General features: G+C 41.0%; 1 protein-coding gene across 2 annotated transcripts; it reads left to right on the plus strand.

Annotated features, from left to right (window-relative positions):
• Nucleotides 1-19: 19 nt before the first annotated feature.
• UTP15 (UTP15 small subunit processome component) lies at nt 20-16283 on the plus strand. Of its 2 annotated transcripts, XM_060235806.1 has the most exons (14): nt 20-84; nt 280-361; nt 2301-2464; nt 2941-3033; nt 3736-3920; nt 4444-4622; nt 5016-5141; nt 5503-5638; nt 6742-6826; nt 8920-9066; nt 9874-9975; nt 12384-12517; nt 13354-13412; nt 15442-16283. In XM_060235806.1, exons 3-14 carry the CDS (start codon nt 2375-2377, stop codon nt 15633-15635), a joined length of 1530 nt encoding a protein of 509 aa, XP_060091789.1. In that variant the 5' UTR covers nt 20-84; nt 280-361; nt 2301-2374; the 3' UTR covers nt 15636-16283. The 2 variants fall into 2 exon arrangements, with proteins under 2 accessions (XP_060091789.1, XP_060091788.1); XM_060235805.1 differs by having other exon boundaries at nt 20-361.
• The last annotated feature ends 497 nt before the right edge of the window (nt 16284-16780 follow it).

A 16780-nucleotide genomic window follows, 5' to 3' on the forward strand; every position in this document is an offset into this window, starting at 1 on the left:
GGGGAGGGACAGATCCTCAGAGTGAAACCATAGCAACAGCGACTGAATGTGTCGGGAATAACGAATATAAATGAACTCCACCGGGTACCGTAAAAGCTTCTCCTCTTTGCATGATGCTTCTTGCCCTGTAGATGGTGGTGTTGAATTCGACACCGGAAGGGACTCAGTGGACTTATTTTTTCTACCTCTATGGGAAAGAAAACGACATTATAGCGCGCGCGCCGAAAGCTGTGGCGCAGCGCTTGTGACGACAGTAATGACGTTTTCGTCTTCCTGAAGGTGGGCTGTGGTGATGGCGACTTCCTTGCGGAGCAACGTGACTTCTGGTGGGTGAAGAAGGAAAGTAGTGTGGCGTTCGGGGGTAAGTAAGAAGCCCAGTGGGCCGACACGGAGGGCTCGTGGGGCGAGCAAGCTGCAGTAGCCTCCATTTCCCCCTTTTCGCTGAAGCCCAAAGGTGTCTGCTTTCCTCCTAGAGGTGCTTGGATTTTAGCCGGCGGTGGTCCTTCCTGTAACTTACGCCCCGCAACAGAAAAAACACAGCGACTTTTTGGAAGTGGATTTTGCTATTTGCACACAATAAAAATCCAGTTGTAAAGCATGTTATTTATTGTGTATGAATGCACCCAATGTAACAAGAACCCTGCTGGATCAGACCGAGGGTTCACCGTAGTCCAGCTTGCTTTTTTCAGCAGTGGCCAACTGGCGGGAAGTGAAGAACTACTTCCCTACACTCTCTGTTTAATGTTTTTTTTCATGTTGCAGCTCCTCGATTCCATTTCTTTCTCGCATATGCTGTATGATATGAATTTTGCAGCGCTGTCATAATATTCCAAATGAAACCAAATAAGTTTGTACAAAGGCATTATACTACTAGTTTTACTGTCAAGTCATTTACAAAAATACCTAAAATGGAATTGGTTGTTGTTATAAAAACACCATGCTATCAGTTGGATGTGCAGAGATATTGAGTCTGTCAGCCAGGAACCTGAGCTTCCTTTCCTGTTCCAGTTTCTGCTAGTTCAAACCCTGTGGTCTGTAGTAGGATGATAGGCATTCTTTCCTATTTTTGCCAGGGTATTTGTAATCTGCAAAGTTTGTGCAAACTCTTACTAGTACCTGATGCTGTTGGCTAGAATATGATTGTCTAAGAAGTCCTGTCTAAGGCCTGCAGTTTTAAGTAAACTAGGAAGAGGTTGATGACTGTTGTTAAATGAGAGTTGTTCAATGATAGATGGAAATTAGTTATCCCCAACTTCTGTTCCATATTTCTTCTGCTTATGCAAACAGTGATTCTTTTCCTTATGGCTATTCTTTAGACTTCAATCCTGCAGGTGCTTTGACAATGTGGAATGTTGAGAATCACTTAGTTTACATGTGCGCTGATGCTAACACATGGTATTCTAGGTGAAATGTTGGTTTTAAATTGAACTATGTGTTGTTCTTCATTTTGCTTTAGATATAGAAAATAAATGTTGCAGCTATACGATTGTAATGTATATTGCTTGCTACTTTCCCTATCGTTATTTATTAAGTATTATAGGCTACTTTTTGGACTTGAGGGAGATTACAAAACCAGTTTAATCTGACAGCAAAATCTCCAATAAAAATGCAGTAGGATTAGGATCACAGCACTGAAAGAACAGTGGAAATTAAAATTGATCTAAGGCATGCCATACCATAATGAAAAAAGGGAGTTTCAGAGGTAGAGGACATTGAAGCAAAAAGGGATATAATACATACAATTGTATGTTCAGAGATAGTACTATATCATACTAGTTTACAGTGCTGATTCTGTGAATTTAGGGGGAGGTATTTGTGCATTTCCTACATTGTGGAAGGAGTTCGACTAGATGATCCTGGAGGTTCCTTCCAACTTTATGATTCTGTCTCTTACAAAATTGATTTCCTGTATTGCTCCATTATATTACCATTCTAATCCCTTTGTAAACATGCCTCCTGAGCATTTCTGTTTTGTCCATTCTGTCAAACCTTTCTGATCACTTCAGGTTAGCCATTCCACAAAGCGGGAGCCACTGCACAGGATGTGCATTAAGAAACAGTTGCCAATTTTATCCTTTTGCAAGGGTGGCACCTTCAGGAGGCATTGCTCAGATTAGCAAAGTGGTCACAGGGAGAGGAAAGGAGGGTGATTATAAGCCACTCCCCTTTAGGTAGTGAAGAGCGTGGGCCATAGCAAGAGAAGCAGTTTTACACAAAACAAGGGACGATACATTGGTATACAGCTGAAACAAATGTGTGAATTAGTTGAAAGTTAACAATGCATTATTTTATCATTTCAGCAAAGTTCTTGTTTTTCCAAGAGGCTTGAAACGTACTATTTTTCTACCAGAGGAAACATTATCTAAAAGGAATAATGGCTAGCTACAAACCTGTCATAGTACAGACTTATCCAAAACTTGGCGAAAAAGTAACGGAGGACACTTTATACTGGAAGAATTACAAGGTAATGCATAGTTAATTATGGAGTTTAGAAAATGGTTATATTCTCATTGATCTGAAAACATTAGGTGTTTTGACTTGATTTTTCCTGTTGCAAAATGTAAAACGCTTAAGTTAGGTTAGCATTTGACTAGTACATTTCTGTTAAATGACAATATTTGATGTTTTTAAAACAAATTTAAAGTTCATATGCATTGTATTTTAAGTGGTGTTGTAGCAGATGCGCATCTCTCTACAGTACTAATAGTACCATGTTAAGAAGAGTTACACCCTTCAAAGTCCAATTTTGCTTAGGAGTGCACCATAAAAGACAAAACAGATTTTTAAAACCTTGTTGATTTTTTTCAAAATCAACAAATTTTTGTAATCTTAAAACACTTTAAAAGACATTTCTGCTTCTTTCACATTTTTGTAACTGTTCTGCTAGTGAAAAAAAATTCAAAGATGAACTGTATAAAACTTGTGCTTCCCTTTTTCCAGGCTCCCATTCAGATAAAGGAGTTTGGTGCAGTGAATAAAATTGACTTTTCTCCAGTCCGTCCATATAATTATGCTGTTACAGCTTCCTCAAGGGTAAGGATTTCAGATAAAGGAATAAACTGCAAATTGCTGGTGTGGCTACAGAAAACAAAGTCAGGCATTTGGAAATGAACAAATGGGACAGATTGATTACTGCATCAGAAAAAAAGTCTTTATGGAATTAAGTTTTATATAATGATCTATGTCAAAGTGTGTCTGTCTCTGTTGTAATATTGCCAGAACCCGGGATAGAACCATGCTGTTCAACTTGTACTGGACCTCCATGGCCCTCATTAAGTCTTGTTGACCAAAGTGAAATGGAGTGCAAGTATCAAAGGTGTTGAAGAAGGACAAAGCCAAGTACTAGGGCTGGTGTAGCCCAGATTTTCAGAATTGTGGCTCAGCACTTTATTCTCTCACATAGAAGTTGTCACCTAAGGGGGTGGGGGATTAAAATACCACTTTTCAGGGCATCCTTTCCCTCCTCTCCCATTATCCATCCTGGCACAAGTGGCTTACTTTCCTTGAGAGTGGCCCTATGTGGGGGTGCAGTACATCTTTCCCCAATGCCCATAGTAACTCATTCTGCCCACTCCTGGGATTGCACTCTTGCCTGCTTTCTCTTCTACCCTTTCCCTCCAGGAGTGATTTGCTGGGCAGGGATGCTCTGTTTCACATCCAGCATCATACTACAAGCCTTGTTCAGCTGCTTTTCTGCCTAAAACTGGCTGACAGGTGAAATGTATTTTGTTTTAGATTCACATCTATGGTCGATACTCGCAGGAGCCAATCAAAACTTTCTCTCGGTTTAAAGATGTTGCATACAGTGCTACATATAGAGATGATGGGAAGCTGTTGGTAGCCGGCAGTGAAGAGGGCAGCATTCGACTCTTTGACATTGGTGGGAGAGCAGCACTGAGACAGTTCGAGGGGCATACCAAGTAAGAGATCACAGTTTAGGTATATGCATTGTGGCTTCCTGCTTTGATGTATTCCTGTAAGTTATTCTGAAACAAATGGCTTGTCCATTCTAGCCCCTGTGTATTAATTTAAGCAGTAAATGTGATATTATACTTTTACATTTCAAGTGTACATTGCTGTTTGCTTAGCAGAGATTCTGCTAAGATTAGTTCTCTGCTCAAGAGCATATGTTCTCAGTCGTTATAACAAGCTGTAATGTAGGCCAGTATTGCTGTCCCAGCATTGAAGATGAGAGACTGAGAAAATAGTATTCCTCGGAAATTTCACCTAGCTTTTTAATAAATTCATCATGGTGCCTAGCTGTAGACAGGCAGCCATTTAGGTTCTGCTCATTCTGTACAAGTTTTCTAGACATATTTCAGGATGCTAAAGTCCTGGAGCTGGTATGAAAGCTCTTGCACACCATCTGTTTCCCCTAAGGCATTTTTTGTATTTTGCAAAGTATTTGTAGAGGGCTAATATTTGGATTTTATTTATTTTTAGAGCAGTACATGTTGCCGGCTTCCTATCTGATAAATACCGAATAGTGTCTGGAGCAGATGATTACACTTCCAAGGTGTGGGATGTTTCTTCCGCCTCAGAAATCATCACCTATAGAGAGCACACAGACTATGTGAGATGTGGCTGTGTTAGTAAACTGAATGCAGATCTCTTTGTAACAGGTTTGTGGGTTTGGTTAGATTTACCTGTGTCAAGTTAAACTCATTTATTTAATTTACTGCATCAATTGCTGCTTATTCAGAAGAATGTCCTCTTTACAGTTGCTTCGTATTGCATTTTATTTCATTTAACTCTGTGCCTGAATATTTTGTTGTATGTGATATTTGCATGTTTGATTGTATTCTGGTAGGCCAGATTGGCTGCTTTAAACTGATTTATTTTTCTAGCTTATGTTTCATTACTTCACTGTAATTGGTGTGACTGTGCTTATTTAAAGCGTTAATAAATGTAATTCTTATGATCTAGCACAGTATATCTGGCTGTACCTAGAGCAACATTCTATTTAACATCTTTGAAGGATTTAAAACTTTTTCTTTTTCTGGGATGACTTTTAGGCTCTTATGATCATACTGTGAAAGTATTTGATACCCGGACAGAAAAAAGTGTGGTGACGATAGAACATGGGCACCCAGTGGAAAGTGTTAACCTCTTTCCTTCTGGAGGTCTTCTTGTGACTGCAGGTATGTTATCAAATAGCCAAACTTGCTTTTACTTTTTCCTGTTGCATTGCAGCTTGCTTTTATTTCTGTCTTCAAAGAATTCTTATCTCATTGGTAATATGGGCAACACTGACAAAAACATACTGTTGTAAATTATGCTTCACTCATGGTTGAATATTTCAGGAGGGTTTGGTCGTAGCTTCTGAGAATCACCTGCACAGTCTGTGACCGCCAAGAAAAGCCATGCTGTTTATGTAATCAGGCTTTGGTTGTACCCTGATCAAAGTCTGTGACTCTTCTTAATTTAAGTTGTCTCATTTTCAGTTTGCTTTTTGTGAAGCAATGGGTGTGCAAATAAAAGTCTCTGTTCTCTCACTTGCAGGTGGTCGGTATGTTAAAATATGGGATATCCTTAGAGGAGGGCAGTTACTTGTTTCCTTGAGAAATCACCATAAAACTGTAACCTGTTTGTGCCTAACCAGCTCTGGTCAGAGGCTGCTGTCTGGCTCACTAGATAGGTTTGTACTTCTCACCATGTATTTTCCTGGCTTTTTATGAGAACAATTTAATACATGGGAGTCCTGTGTATTCTTGGTTGCCAGTGTAGACTTCAGCCTTATGTGCCCAATTTAGTGTCCTGTGAATGTCAAAACTTCCTCTCGATTATATTTCAAAAAAAGAGACTTGGTGAGCAATGCATGATAAATATGAGGTGGTCATGGAGGTCAAAGATGGGGCTTCATGCCTTTTCCACATGATTGGAAGGAAAAGAATCAGGTGTGCAAACGCATGCATTGTAGGTGTGATTTATGGTAGGTTTCTTAGCACAGAATTTGGTTTGTGGAAGGGTGCAAGCTTTCATGAGTCATTGCTCACATCTTCACAGTGTTATCTAAAGAAGTGAGCAGTGACTCGCAAAAGCTCGCACCTTACCACAAATTTTGTTAAGTCTGTAAAGTGCTACTGGACTCTTGCTCCTTTCTACTACTACAGACAGAAAAACATGGCTGTGTGTCTTAATTTTTCTCCAAAGAATTTGGGTTAACCTTGGTGGACTGCATGTGTGTCTTAAGAAAGAGCCTGCCTGCCATCCTGTCTGGCCATGGCTATTTTTATGAGTAGGTGCAACATTGAAATAAAAGTGAAGCTCTCTGCATCCCAATCAATTGTATTGATGTAATGGGAAGCAAAACTGAGACATGACATGCCTCTCAGGCAGATGCTTGCAGTTGAAAATGCCTCTTGTGGTTTCTAGTAACCTGGGAACGTCATGAGTCAGTGAGGGAATAGAGATGCCTGAAAACTCTTTTCAAGTCATGTACATTTCTTGAATCTTTGTCAATCATACATTCTTGAATCTCCTTTGTTCTAATTTAATTTGGAAAAGGCAGTTGCAATGCCGAATGAGAATTTTAAGTTGCATGATGCCAGTTTGCCTGTGGGAACCCAGTTTATTAGTAGACACTTTTGTATGCATTTTAGCTCTGTTTTGGTCTCAATATCTTTCCTCACTCCTCAGACCATGACAAGATATCAGCAGTATGGTGAACATTAAATTTCTGTTAAATTCTTCAGAGATGTCATCTAACTACTTGCTAAGCTATTTTTTTTATCCCCACAGGCATGTGAAGGTATACAGTACAACATCCTACAAAGTGGTTCACAGCTTTCTCTACGAAGCCTCCATTCTCAGTCTTGCATTAGCAGTATGTATGATGAAAAGGTCTTCTGGTCACTAAGTATCTCAAAACTGTTGTATGTATAAATTTTGTATGAATAAGAAGAACAGTCCTATCCTAAGCAGAGTTACATCCTTCTAAGCCCATAAAAGTCAGCGGGCATAGAAAGGTGTAACTCTGCTTGGGATTGTACTGGAAATATTGTATGAATAGGATAACAGTGCCTGTGGAATGCAGGTCCTATTCAAGTGAGTGGCACTTGTACAGTAATGCTTCTTGCTGGATGGGACATCGTTTGCTATGGTTTGGCACGCTGCTGCAGAGTTATCTATGGCATTGCATCCTTCTATTTCCAAAGTTTCTGTCCAGTTAGGACTGTGGTTACATATGGCATTGAAAATCTAGTGTAGCCACACTACCAAGTAATGCTTCTATGTCTGTGTGTCATGTGAGTCAGGCTGTTTGAAATAGTTTGGTGCTTGCAAAATACACATAATGAAGAGCAAGTGCTGTTCAAAAAGAGATTATTTTCAGGTTGTGTTGTGCCTTGTGTATTCACTTATTGGGATAGGTAGCCAGGTGATTAGGATGCTGGATTGTATCTTGGAAATAGTTGGAGTATCTTTATCTGTGAGTTACCTTAATTGTGAGAAGTTCCAAGCCATGCAGTTGCTAGGCTTAGTAACTTTTCTTGGTTCTGTTTTTCCTCCTCATTGAGTTTGGAATCGCTTCAGATGCAGGGGTGCCGTTTGACTGGTGCCTTCTAGAGAAAGTGTTCTACACTTTTACTCTAAGGCCTTTCTTAAGTAATCTAAATGTGTGTCTTTGAATCAAACAAAGCACAGCCAGCTCCAGGGTTTAGTGATATACAGCACATTGATTGTAAGCAGATGTTTCCATGCTCAGTCCCTAACAGCTTTAGTGAAAGGTAGCAAGTGCTGGGAATGACTTTGTCTGCTTATTCTGTTTACTTTTTTATTGGATTAATATTCCACTTTTCTCCATAAGATAAATGAGGCTATAGAGGCCACTACTACAGTTTTTGTGCCACATCTGTGAGATACCAAAATCTGTGGCTGGTGCAGACCTTAGATTGAAACTTGGTCAGCATTCTGTCAAAACTACAGCCTGTATACTGGCAAATTTGAAACTCAAATTGTTTTCTGAGGATTTTATTATATTATATTAGATCACTTTTCCAGTTCATGGAATCAGGCTATAGCATAAAAATTGAATATTTTGGGGTGTCTAGAGAATGTGGTTTTCATATTAGAATGGTCTTTATCCCGTAAGACTATTAAGCAGCTGATTATGAAGCTAGATAATAGTACCATCTGCCAAGCTAGATATGTTTGTTTTTCTTTCCATATGTGTTTCCCACCTGTCTTTGCAGTACCAAAATATCTGTTTAGTTTCATAGTTCCAGGGTATAGATGAGTGGTTATGCTTGCAAGATTAAATGTGCTACCAGCTGCATTTTTGAAGGACGTATGTTAGGGATGCCCTTCTCAGATAGATATTGCAGTTGTGATTTAGGCAAGATAGAAACTGTGACCCCTGTTCTGTTTGAACGTCCATGGTATAATGAGGCTAGAGAGAAATGGATTAAAATCCTTATGCAGCAGTGCAACGAGTTTCCTCCAGATATTTTAGTTACTACATTTTTAATAGATTCTAGACTAGAAAACATTCTTTTGAAAACTAAATTTCTTGTTCAGGCCATGAGAACTTGGGCAGCCTGTAACAGGACATCGTGTATATGACATGCCCTTGTTCTCTGGCTTGATTGAATTTCTCCTTTCTTGCATCTGGATCTGACGGATACTACTCAAGACCTGTAAGTCAGAGGAGCAGGGAAAGAAAGAATCCCACCTTTCTTCCACCACAATATAATGCAGCATACATGGGGTGGTTCCCATCCAGACCCAACTTGCTCCATGTGTCTTCACACCATACTTGAGTTTCCATCTGGAGAATTGGTGCCAGTTGGAGTAGAGAATCTGGAGCTCAGTGGACCAGTGGTTGGGCTTGGCATATGGCAGTTTTGTAGGAAAACATTTCCTAAATGATCCCTGAACTACAGTCCTGGGTTCAGCAAACCTGTTTCTTCTTCCATTTAGCCAAATGATGAAACCCTAGTTGTTGGCATGACAAACAGAATCCTGAATATCAAACATCGAAAACATGAAGAAAAGCAGCCTTCTGGAAGGAGGAGGCGGCCCACATATCGAACATTTGTAAAAGGAAGAAACTATTTGCCAAAGCAGGTACAAGACCACAGGATGCAAACATCAGGGCTTATTTCAGCTCACAATTTTAATAGGACATATGGTATAGCAAGATTTAGGGGGACATCAGAACTACAATACATTAGAAAGCCTTTTGAGCACTTTATAAAATCCCCCCAATTAATACAAGTAGATTTTTTTTTTTAAAAAAATGTTTTTAATACAAGTGCTTGTAAAATCAGGGCTGGCTGTTACACTCTTCAAAGAGGTATTTTTCCTTTCTCACACAGTTTTTTGCATGTGCTTTTAACTGTCTATATTAATAGAAGAAGAGTATCTTTTTATACCCTGCTTTTCTATATCCTAGGGAGTTTTACATCTCCTTTGCTTCCTTTCCCCACAACAGTCAACTTATGAGGTGGGAGGGACTGAGAGAGTTCTGAGGGAACTGTGACTGGCCCAAGGTTACCCAGCAGGCTTCATGTGGAGTGGGGAATCAGACCCCATTCTCCAGATCAGAGTATGCCACTCTTCACCACCACACCATGCTGTCTCCCAGTGCCAACTGTTAGTAATACAAGCAGTACAATTTGTGAAACTTGGGTTCAAACCCCTGTTTAGACAGGAAGCTCAATTGGTGGCTGTGTCTCAGCCATGTCTTTCAGCCCTACCTCACAAAATCATTGTGAGGATAAAGGGGAGAAGTGCGGTACCTATGTTTCTCTGAGTGCCTTGGTGAAAAGGTGAGAGAAAAATGTAAGATAGAAGTTATAATTACAATAATGTGGATTCTTTTTTTTTTCTTTTTGTAGTCTCTGTCATGAACTGTGATCTTTTCCTTTTTAGGAGGATTTCCTTGTCACAAAGCCTGTAAGAAATCACTTGAAAAAATACGACCAACTTTTGAGAAGTTTCCAGGTTTCCAAGGCCCTGGATGCTGTCCTTCAGGTAAGGTAACGTTACTTGGGTGGTCTTTTAGAATGCACAGTACAACAAGCTGTAACATTCTCAGATAAATTGGCTACTTTGTGGTTTGTGAAGGTCTGTGCTATATTCCTCAGGCAGTGCAATCCTGAGAGCTGGTCTGTTTCCTAAAGGGAATCCACACAGGTAATTGATTGGGCAAGTACCCCTGTTGTGCCCACAAGCTATCACAGGGATACAATGGTGAGACTGTGATGACAAGGGGAACTAACCAACCACAGGGAAACTGCCATGGGATCCTCATCCCAGGGGCACTGGGTAGAGGGGAAAGAGCACCAAACATCTCTGCACCACAGGCCTCACCCAAACAAAATGGAGGCTGCAGCATGTATTATTTTTTCCTGCATGCGTGTGCATTGCTGTCACTCCCTTGTGTCTGCCTCAGTTCCATGCTTTATCCACCTCTCAGATTTAGTGCTGGTGTGTTTGTGTGGAGAGGTTCTGGGCCAGTGTGGCAGGGCTCTGGGTGCTGAATGGCAGGATCTTCTGGGCAGAGCTGTGCCAGTCCTGCTGTTGTCATGGACAGTTCTGGATGCCTGCTGCTGGTGACATGTGGATGGATCACTGGAGAGGGCCTGGCTGGGCAAGGACAAACATTAGTGCCACCATATGGATGTACATGAAGCAGATAACCCTCTGGTGGGTTCTGTTGCTATGTCTCAGGATGGATCAAAAAGGTGGAATGGTGGGGGGGCTGATGGTCCAGAGAGGTCATCTGTTGGACCAGTCATATTTCACCACATAGATGGTCTTTGGGGGAGGGGTGTACTTCTGAGGGTGGTCTGGCCTGTTTGGTGGTTGGCAACCCAGGTGGTAGGTGGATCTCTGGGAGTCAACATAATAATGTTCTGGGCAGGGTTTATCAGTTGGTGGTTGCCTGGTAGGCTGCCCCCCCCCCCGCCAGCCTCTGTTGGGACCAGCCTTGATGTTGAATAGGTCTCAGGGTGGAGCCTCTCGCTGGCTGAGCACTGGGCTGCTTCTTGCCCTGGGGCCATCTGCCATGTCTGCCCTGGTACAGCCACTGCTCCTGGAATGAGAGGAAGTTGCCAAAGAGGGATGTGGAACAGTGAACATGGCACCTGTGGGGAGGTAGTTTTTCTGGCCTGCATGGGTGCCTTTGGGCTATGCCATAGGATTTATGGGAGTAACTCTGTGCTGCTGGCTGGGGATGTTCCCAGGCTGACTGACTCCTGCCACTTCCGTAGGCCTGCCCACTCTGCTGCTGGGACAGGGGGCCAAGCCAGTGTGTAGCACTGGGACGCTATTCCAGTGTATCTCTGGATTACACTGGTGTATTCAAGATACATCTGCATAGTGGTTGATCAGTGCCCTGTCATGCTTCCTCCCCCCCCCCCCCCCGGTAGTGTTAATCTAGCAATATTCTTGGGAAAGGCACAGCATTTTGCAAACTAATACTTGCTCCCCATTTGAACTCGTGAGGCTTTGCCGCATATTCATACATTTTAAGGAGGAATGGAATCAAGGAACAGACTCGCATACATGTCATATTTGATCCGAGGTTGTGTTTTACAGTCAAAGAGTCTTGTAAGGCCGGGCCTTATGTGTAACTGTAGACAGTTGTGCTTGAATCCACCTCACAGCAATATGATTGGCATCAGTGTTCCCTCTAAACTGCAGAGTCTTGTGAGCAAAAATTCTACTTTGTGAGCTACTGGTATTAAAGTTGTGAGCTACTGCATAAATTGTGCTCTGGGGCCATTTTTCCTGAGCTAAGACAAAAATGTGTGAGCTAGAAGCTAAAAATCCATGAGCTAGCTCACGCTAACTCAGCTTAGAGGGAACAGTGATTGGCATATGTGCATACCTCATATTTGGGGTCCCTGCTCCATACATTTCTACACATGTCCATCAGCTGTTCTTACGTGCCTCATGCAACCACTTCTCTTCAGGGGCTCATGCCACAGCTGCATGACCTCCACCTCAGTGCAGTATGGGTTGTTGCACTGAAAACTTCTTGTGTTGGTTGAGTGCAACCAACGTGCAATTTATTTGCTGCATGTAAAGTGATGTCAAGTTGCAGCTGACCTGTGGTGACCCCTTGGGGTTTTCAAGGCAAGAGACAGATAGAGGTGGTTTGTCATTGTCTGCCTCTGTGTAGTGACTATGGACTTTCTTGGTGGTCTCCCATCCAAGTACTTAGGAGACTGGCTTATTTGTTGGTCCCTTGTAGCTGAGGCTTCCAGAACTTTGGGAGCTGGAGATTTACAAGGTACCCCTTGAGTCACTTTGAAAGGTAAACAGTTATATTCTGCATGAACTCCTCTTCCCATGTGGGCCAGCAGGAAGTCTGACTAGTGTAAAAGCATATGGTCAGCTAGAAAGGTGCGCTATTGAATGTTTTGTGCTTCCAGGGCCCTGTGCGATCAAACCCACCTGAAGTTACAGTTGCTGTCATGCAGGAACTGAATCGGAGAGGCACATTGAAAAATGCACTTGCGGGACGCGATGAGAAACAGCTCAGTGTACTCCTTAGTTTCTTGATAAGGTAATGCTTAGGAGATGCTCTTTGGGCCAATATGTCATGCTGTATGTTGAGAAGTTCCATAGTGAATTTCATTTTCAAAATCCATGGTTTTGAAAGAGTTTGGAAACATTTGGCAAGTTCTTTCATGATCAAGGGTAAATAGAAAGAGAGGCCAGGATATGGAAGCTGGCGATTGACAGCCCCAGCAATGCAAATATTGATAGAGGCACCATTTATACATCTAAGTTAGAAAGCTGCAGCCAAATAATTGGTTGATTGGATCAAAGCAGCATGAGGAATTCAAACTCTCTTCTCTTCTTCCCATAAGAAGAACTCTGCTGGATCAGACTGGTGGTCCATTAAAGCCCAGTGCCCTGTTTTACACAGTGGCCAACCAGAGGGCCGATAGGGCCAAAAAGCTAATGTATTCCCCTGATGTTACTTCCTAGCAAAGGATTGCAGAGGTTTAGTGCCACTGAATGTGGGGGTTCCCTGTAGCTATCATGGCCAGTGGCCACTGATGAACCTTTCCTGCTGGAATGTATCCCAAGTTACCCTTGCTTGCTCATTTCTAATGGTGTGCAGTTCTAATTCTACTTCTCAGTTTTGTGCCAGACCTCCATTCTCCATTTCTGCAACTCCAGGCCTCCATAGTCATTGTTTCCTACTTTGCTTCCTTCAGCTGGCTTCCTGTCAGTTCTCTCCCCCTTCTCCTACAACGTTCCCCTTTTGGTCTGAAGTGTGTGAGCTTTGTTTTGCTTAGAACACTAACCAAAAGAAGGAGGGTTCTTGGGCCTTGGCTAGACTTCCTGGACTGGAACATAAAGGTTAACAGGGTTTTTAAACTTAATTTGCAGGCATGTGACTGATGCAAGATTTGCTCCTGTGCTAATAAATGTTGCAGAAATGATTATAGGTGAGTACGGATCTCCAACAGCACTAATCTGTAAGGCTGACTCATGCTCAGGTGGCTGAAAGCATGCCTTCTAGTGTTAGTCACAAGGGAGGATGGAATTTTTAAAAAAGAGCTATTTATTTATTGAGTATATATTTAGACAATTTGAATATCACCTCTCCAGAGTACTTGCTTGAGATGGTTTACCAAATAACATAATGAAAACATGGATAACTATTAAAAACCCATCAGGGCAGAAAATGCTGTATTTACTTGAAAGGAAGGCTACCATGACTGTAAGACACTCTCCCCCCCACCTTGAAAAAAGTCATTTACTTTTTGTGTGTATGTTGGATATAACTGTATCTTGTATGCAAATAGCAAGAGGTCGTCCTCTTTTTCTTTCTTTTTTTCTGGAATAGCATACCTGGAGAAAACCTAGACTTGCACTGCAGTAAAAACTGTATTAAGCAGCTTAAAAAGAGCCTCAAAACAATTGTTATGCTAAAAATAAAAAACAGACTATAAGGGCTTGATCTTTTAAGGGTCATTTTTTGTGAATTAACATTTTATTGAATTTTAGAGGGGGAAAAAGAACCATACACCAACACAAAACCAGATTTTAAATAGCATAGCATAACAACATCAGCGATTGAAGAAACCAAATATGGAAAAGAATAATAGGTAAAATTGCATAGCAAAAATAGAGCATACCGATTTCATAACAAAAGGTAACTAACTAAAATCAAGATGTACAAAAATCACAAAAGTTACCATATGTTCATATCCTTGACTATATTAGGGCATTCATGATGATTCAATAAATACTCTAAAATGGAAGTGAAATTTGAAGGCGAAGTGGGATTTGATGTTAAGGGTCATTTTTAATTAAAAGCCTGCTGCAAAGATGTGTTTTTGCCTGTCACCTAAAAGAGTAAGGTATGCAATCAGGAGTGACTCAAGGATAAGGGAGTTCCACAGGCAAGGCACTTCTGAAAACCCCCTCTAATTGCCACATGCTTCACCCCTGCAGGTGGGGGCATAGAGACCAGGGCTTGTGCTGAAGCTCTTAACTGGTGGGCTGGAGGGAGGAGGTGGTCAATTAGGGCCCTAAAGGTTAGAACTGGCACTTTGAATTGTGCCCAGAAACAGGTGGGCAGCCAGTGCCTCTTGCTTTGACATTGTATGTCAAGGCTTTCCACTCTCTGAAGTCTGTCCTCACAGCTATAAAACCTTTGAGTTTTGCCTTTTAAAAATACATATGGAGAAGGAAGCCAGGATTTTATGATAACTGAACCAAGTGCACAGTATCAAAGTAAACACTTCTTATTCTTGCTTAGAGTTGCAAAATAAACTCAGCCCTTTTGTATAGGAGAATAAATATAATGTAGTCATTTATATTTAGAACCATGCTGATAAGAAGCGTTTGCTTTTCACAGAAAGACTTAGAATGTCTTGTTAAAAAATCAAAATGTATATTCTTAAGAATCCTGGAAATTGTATCTAATAATGAATGGCTGGCCTTGTATGGATAGGAAAATCATTATGCATTGTGTTGGAAAAAACCTTGGCCAACTTTTAGCCACCCATGTGGATTGTCATAGCAATCACAATGCATGCTTTGGCACCCACCTGGAGTTCTGGCACAGGGCCTTTGAAATAGTGGCCTGCACAAAGAAGAGGACATCGCAGTGGCATCAAGCAGAGCTGGAGGGGCCACAGCAATTGCAGGTGATGGGAAGGGAAGTAGGAGGAAGGGATGAAGTGAGGGTGAAAGTAGGACTTCTCCTGTGGATCTCTCCTGTTGTTTAAGAAGAACCCATGTGCACCTTCAAGACTAACTGGAATGACTTTTCTAAAAAGTCAAGAGCCTGTTGCCTGCCTACAAATGGTTTGATGCAGTTGCCTGTGAAAATTCTGTTCTACTTGAAATTATTTTGTTGACTATCTTAGTTGTGCAACTGAATTCCTTGTGCTTAGAACTTTTACAGCCTGATGTAAGCAGGAAGTTACATTAACTTTTATTCCCCCCCCCCCCCTCCCTTGCCAGATATCTACATGCCTGTGGTTGGACAATCTGCTGTTGTTGATAAGCAGTTTCTAAAACTTCAGAATATTGTAGAAAAGGAGATTGATTACCAGGAGGAACTGCTAGAAGTCTTGGGAATGATGGATGCACTCTTTGCTACTATGGCAAGAAAAGAGCCTGTTCCACTGGAGGAGAACAAATCGGATGGTCAATAGACTAAGTTATTGAACAATGATGACATTGGGTAGTTTCACTAGTGAATGTACTGCATCTGACTCTCCATTTTCACCAGTGACTTTCTTCAAAAACCTGATGTACACTTGGGAAGAAGTTGAAGAGTGCATACTACTGGTGATTGTACAGAGAAAAAAAAACCCTGTGGAAATATTTTTCAAGTTCAAAAGCTATTTAAAATATTTCATGCCAGTGTTGTATAAAGCTTATTTATATGAACACGAAAAAATGCCTTTATGAACACATCAAGATTAACTTGTAGTTTCATTTTATTTTTTCAGATTTCTTGAGGAGTTTCTATTAAATTCCCAGTTTTTGAACTAGGAATAAATGAAGCTCAAATGTGCCAAGAGTAGAAAATGTTTTGTATTTTAATTCTCTCATACAAAATCGTACATGTTGAGTCAGACCTGATTTGATGTGGTCAATCAAAGATCTGTGTGAATACTGTTCAGGAAGATATGGCCGTGTGTGTGTTCTTAACCAGAATCCTTGCAATGTGTATCTTTGCTCAAGATCCAGCTTTCACAGTTAATACTATCTGTAAATAAGAGCGGCTTAATGTGGAATATATTTCCTTTTGAAAATAACTTTAAATCCCAAGGATAAAGATCTAACATCAACACCAACTTGGGCTACATTCTCTTATTGCAGCTAAAGATTAGTCAAATTGCAACACTTGTTTTAAACATATAAAGTTAAAAAATGTCTTTTTCCATCACATGATATTCTGTGCCAGCCAAACCCTGGAGTTTTTAAACCAAATGTTGAATTTTGTATAATGTTTCCATTATTGTCTGATTATTTATCAAAGTTTTGTTTTTTATTGCCAAGTCGGTGAGAAACTTAAATTTAGCCTGTACTGTAATATTGTAGGCAGTGGGCAGTATGCAAAATTTGGGGCCTGTAGAAATTTGTGAAACAAAATATGAAGAACTACAGATTAAGAATGTACTTTTATTGAGAGAGGACTAATGTATAGGTTAAATCTGACAGCCTGTCTTGGACCAATGGAGTGCTTCTGTAGGTGGAAAGATCTGCCCATGGAGTGCAATTATTTCACCTCTATGAGAAAGATGACTTTAAAGATCATGAACATTTTGAAGAAGCACAGATAGCTTCTTCA

Source organism: Heteronotia binoei, chromosome 4 (genome assembly GCF_032191835.1).
Source record: "Heteronotia binoei isolate CCM8104 ecotype False Entrance Well chromosome 4, APGP_CSIRO_Hbin_v1, whole genome shotgun sequence".
In the NCBI taxonomy this organism is placed as follows: domain Eukaryota; kingdom Metazoa; phylum Chordata; class Lepidosauria; order Squamata; family Gekkonidae; genus Heteronotia; species Heteronotia binoei.

Excerpts from the sequence above, each read along its gene's own strand:
- UTP15 (XM_060235805.1), top strand. The coding sequence starts at position 2,375 with ATGGCTAGCTACAAACCTGTCATAGTACAGACTTATCCAAAACTTGGC. Across the intron at positions 2,465-2,940 it reads TATACTGGAAGAATTACAAG|GCTCCCATTCAGATAAAGGA; the intron begins GTAATGCATAGT and ends CCCTTTTTCCAG. Across the intron at positions 5,639-6,741 it reads CTGTCTGGCTCACTAGATAG|GCATGTGAAGGTATACAGTA; the intron begins GTTTGTACTTCT and ends TTATCCCCACAG.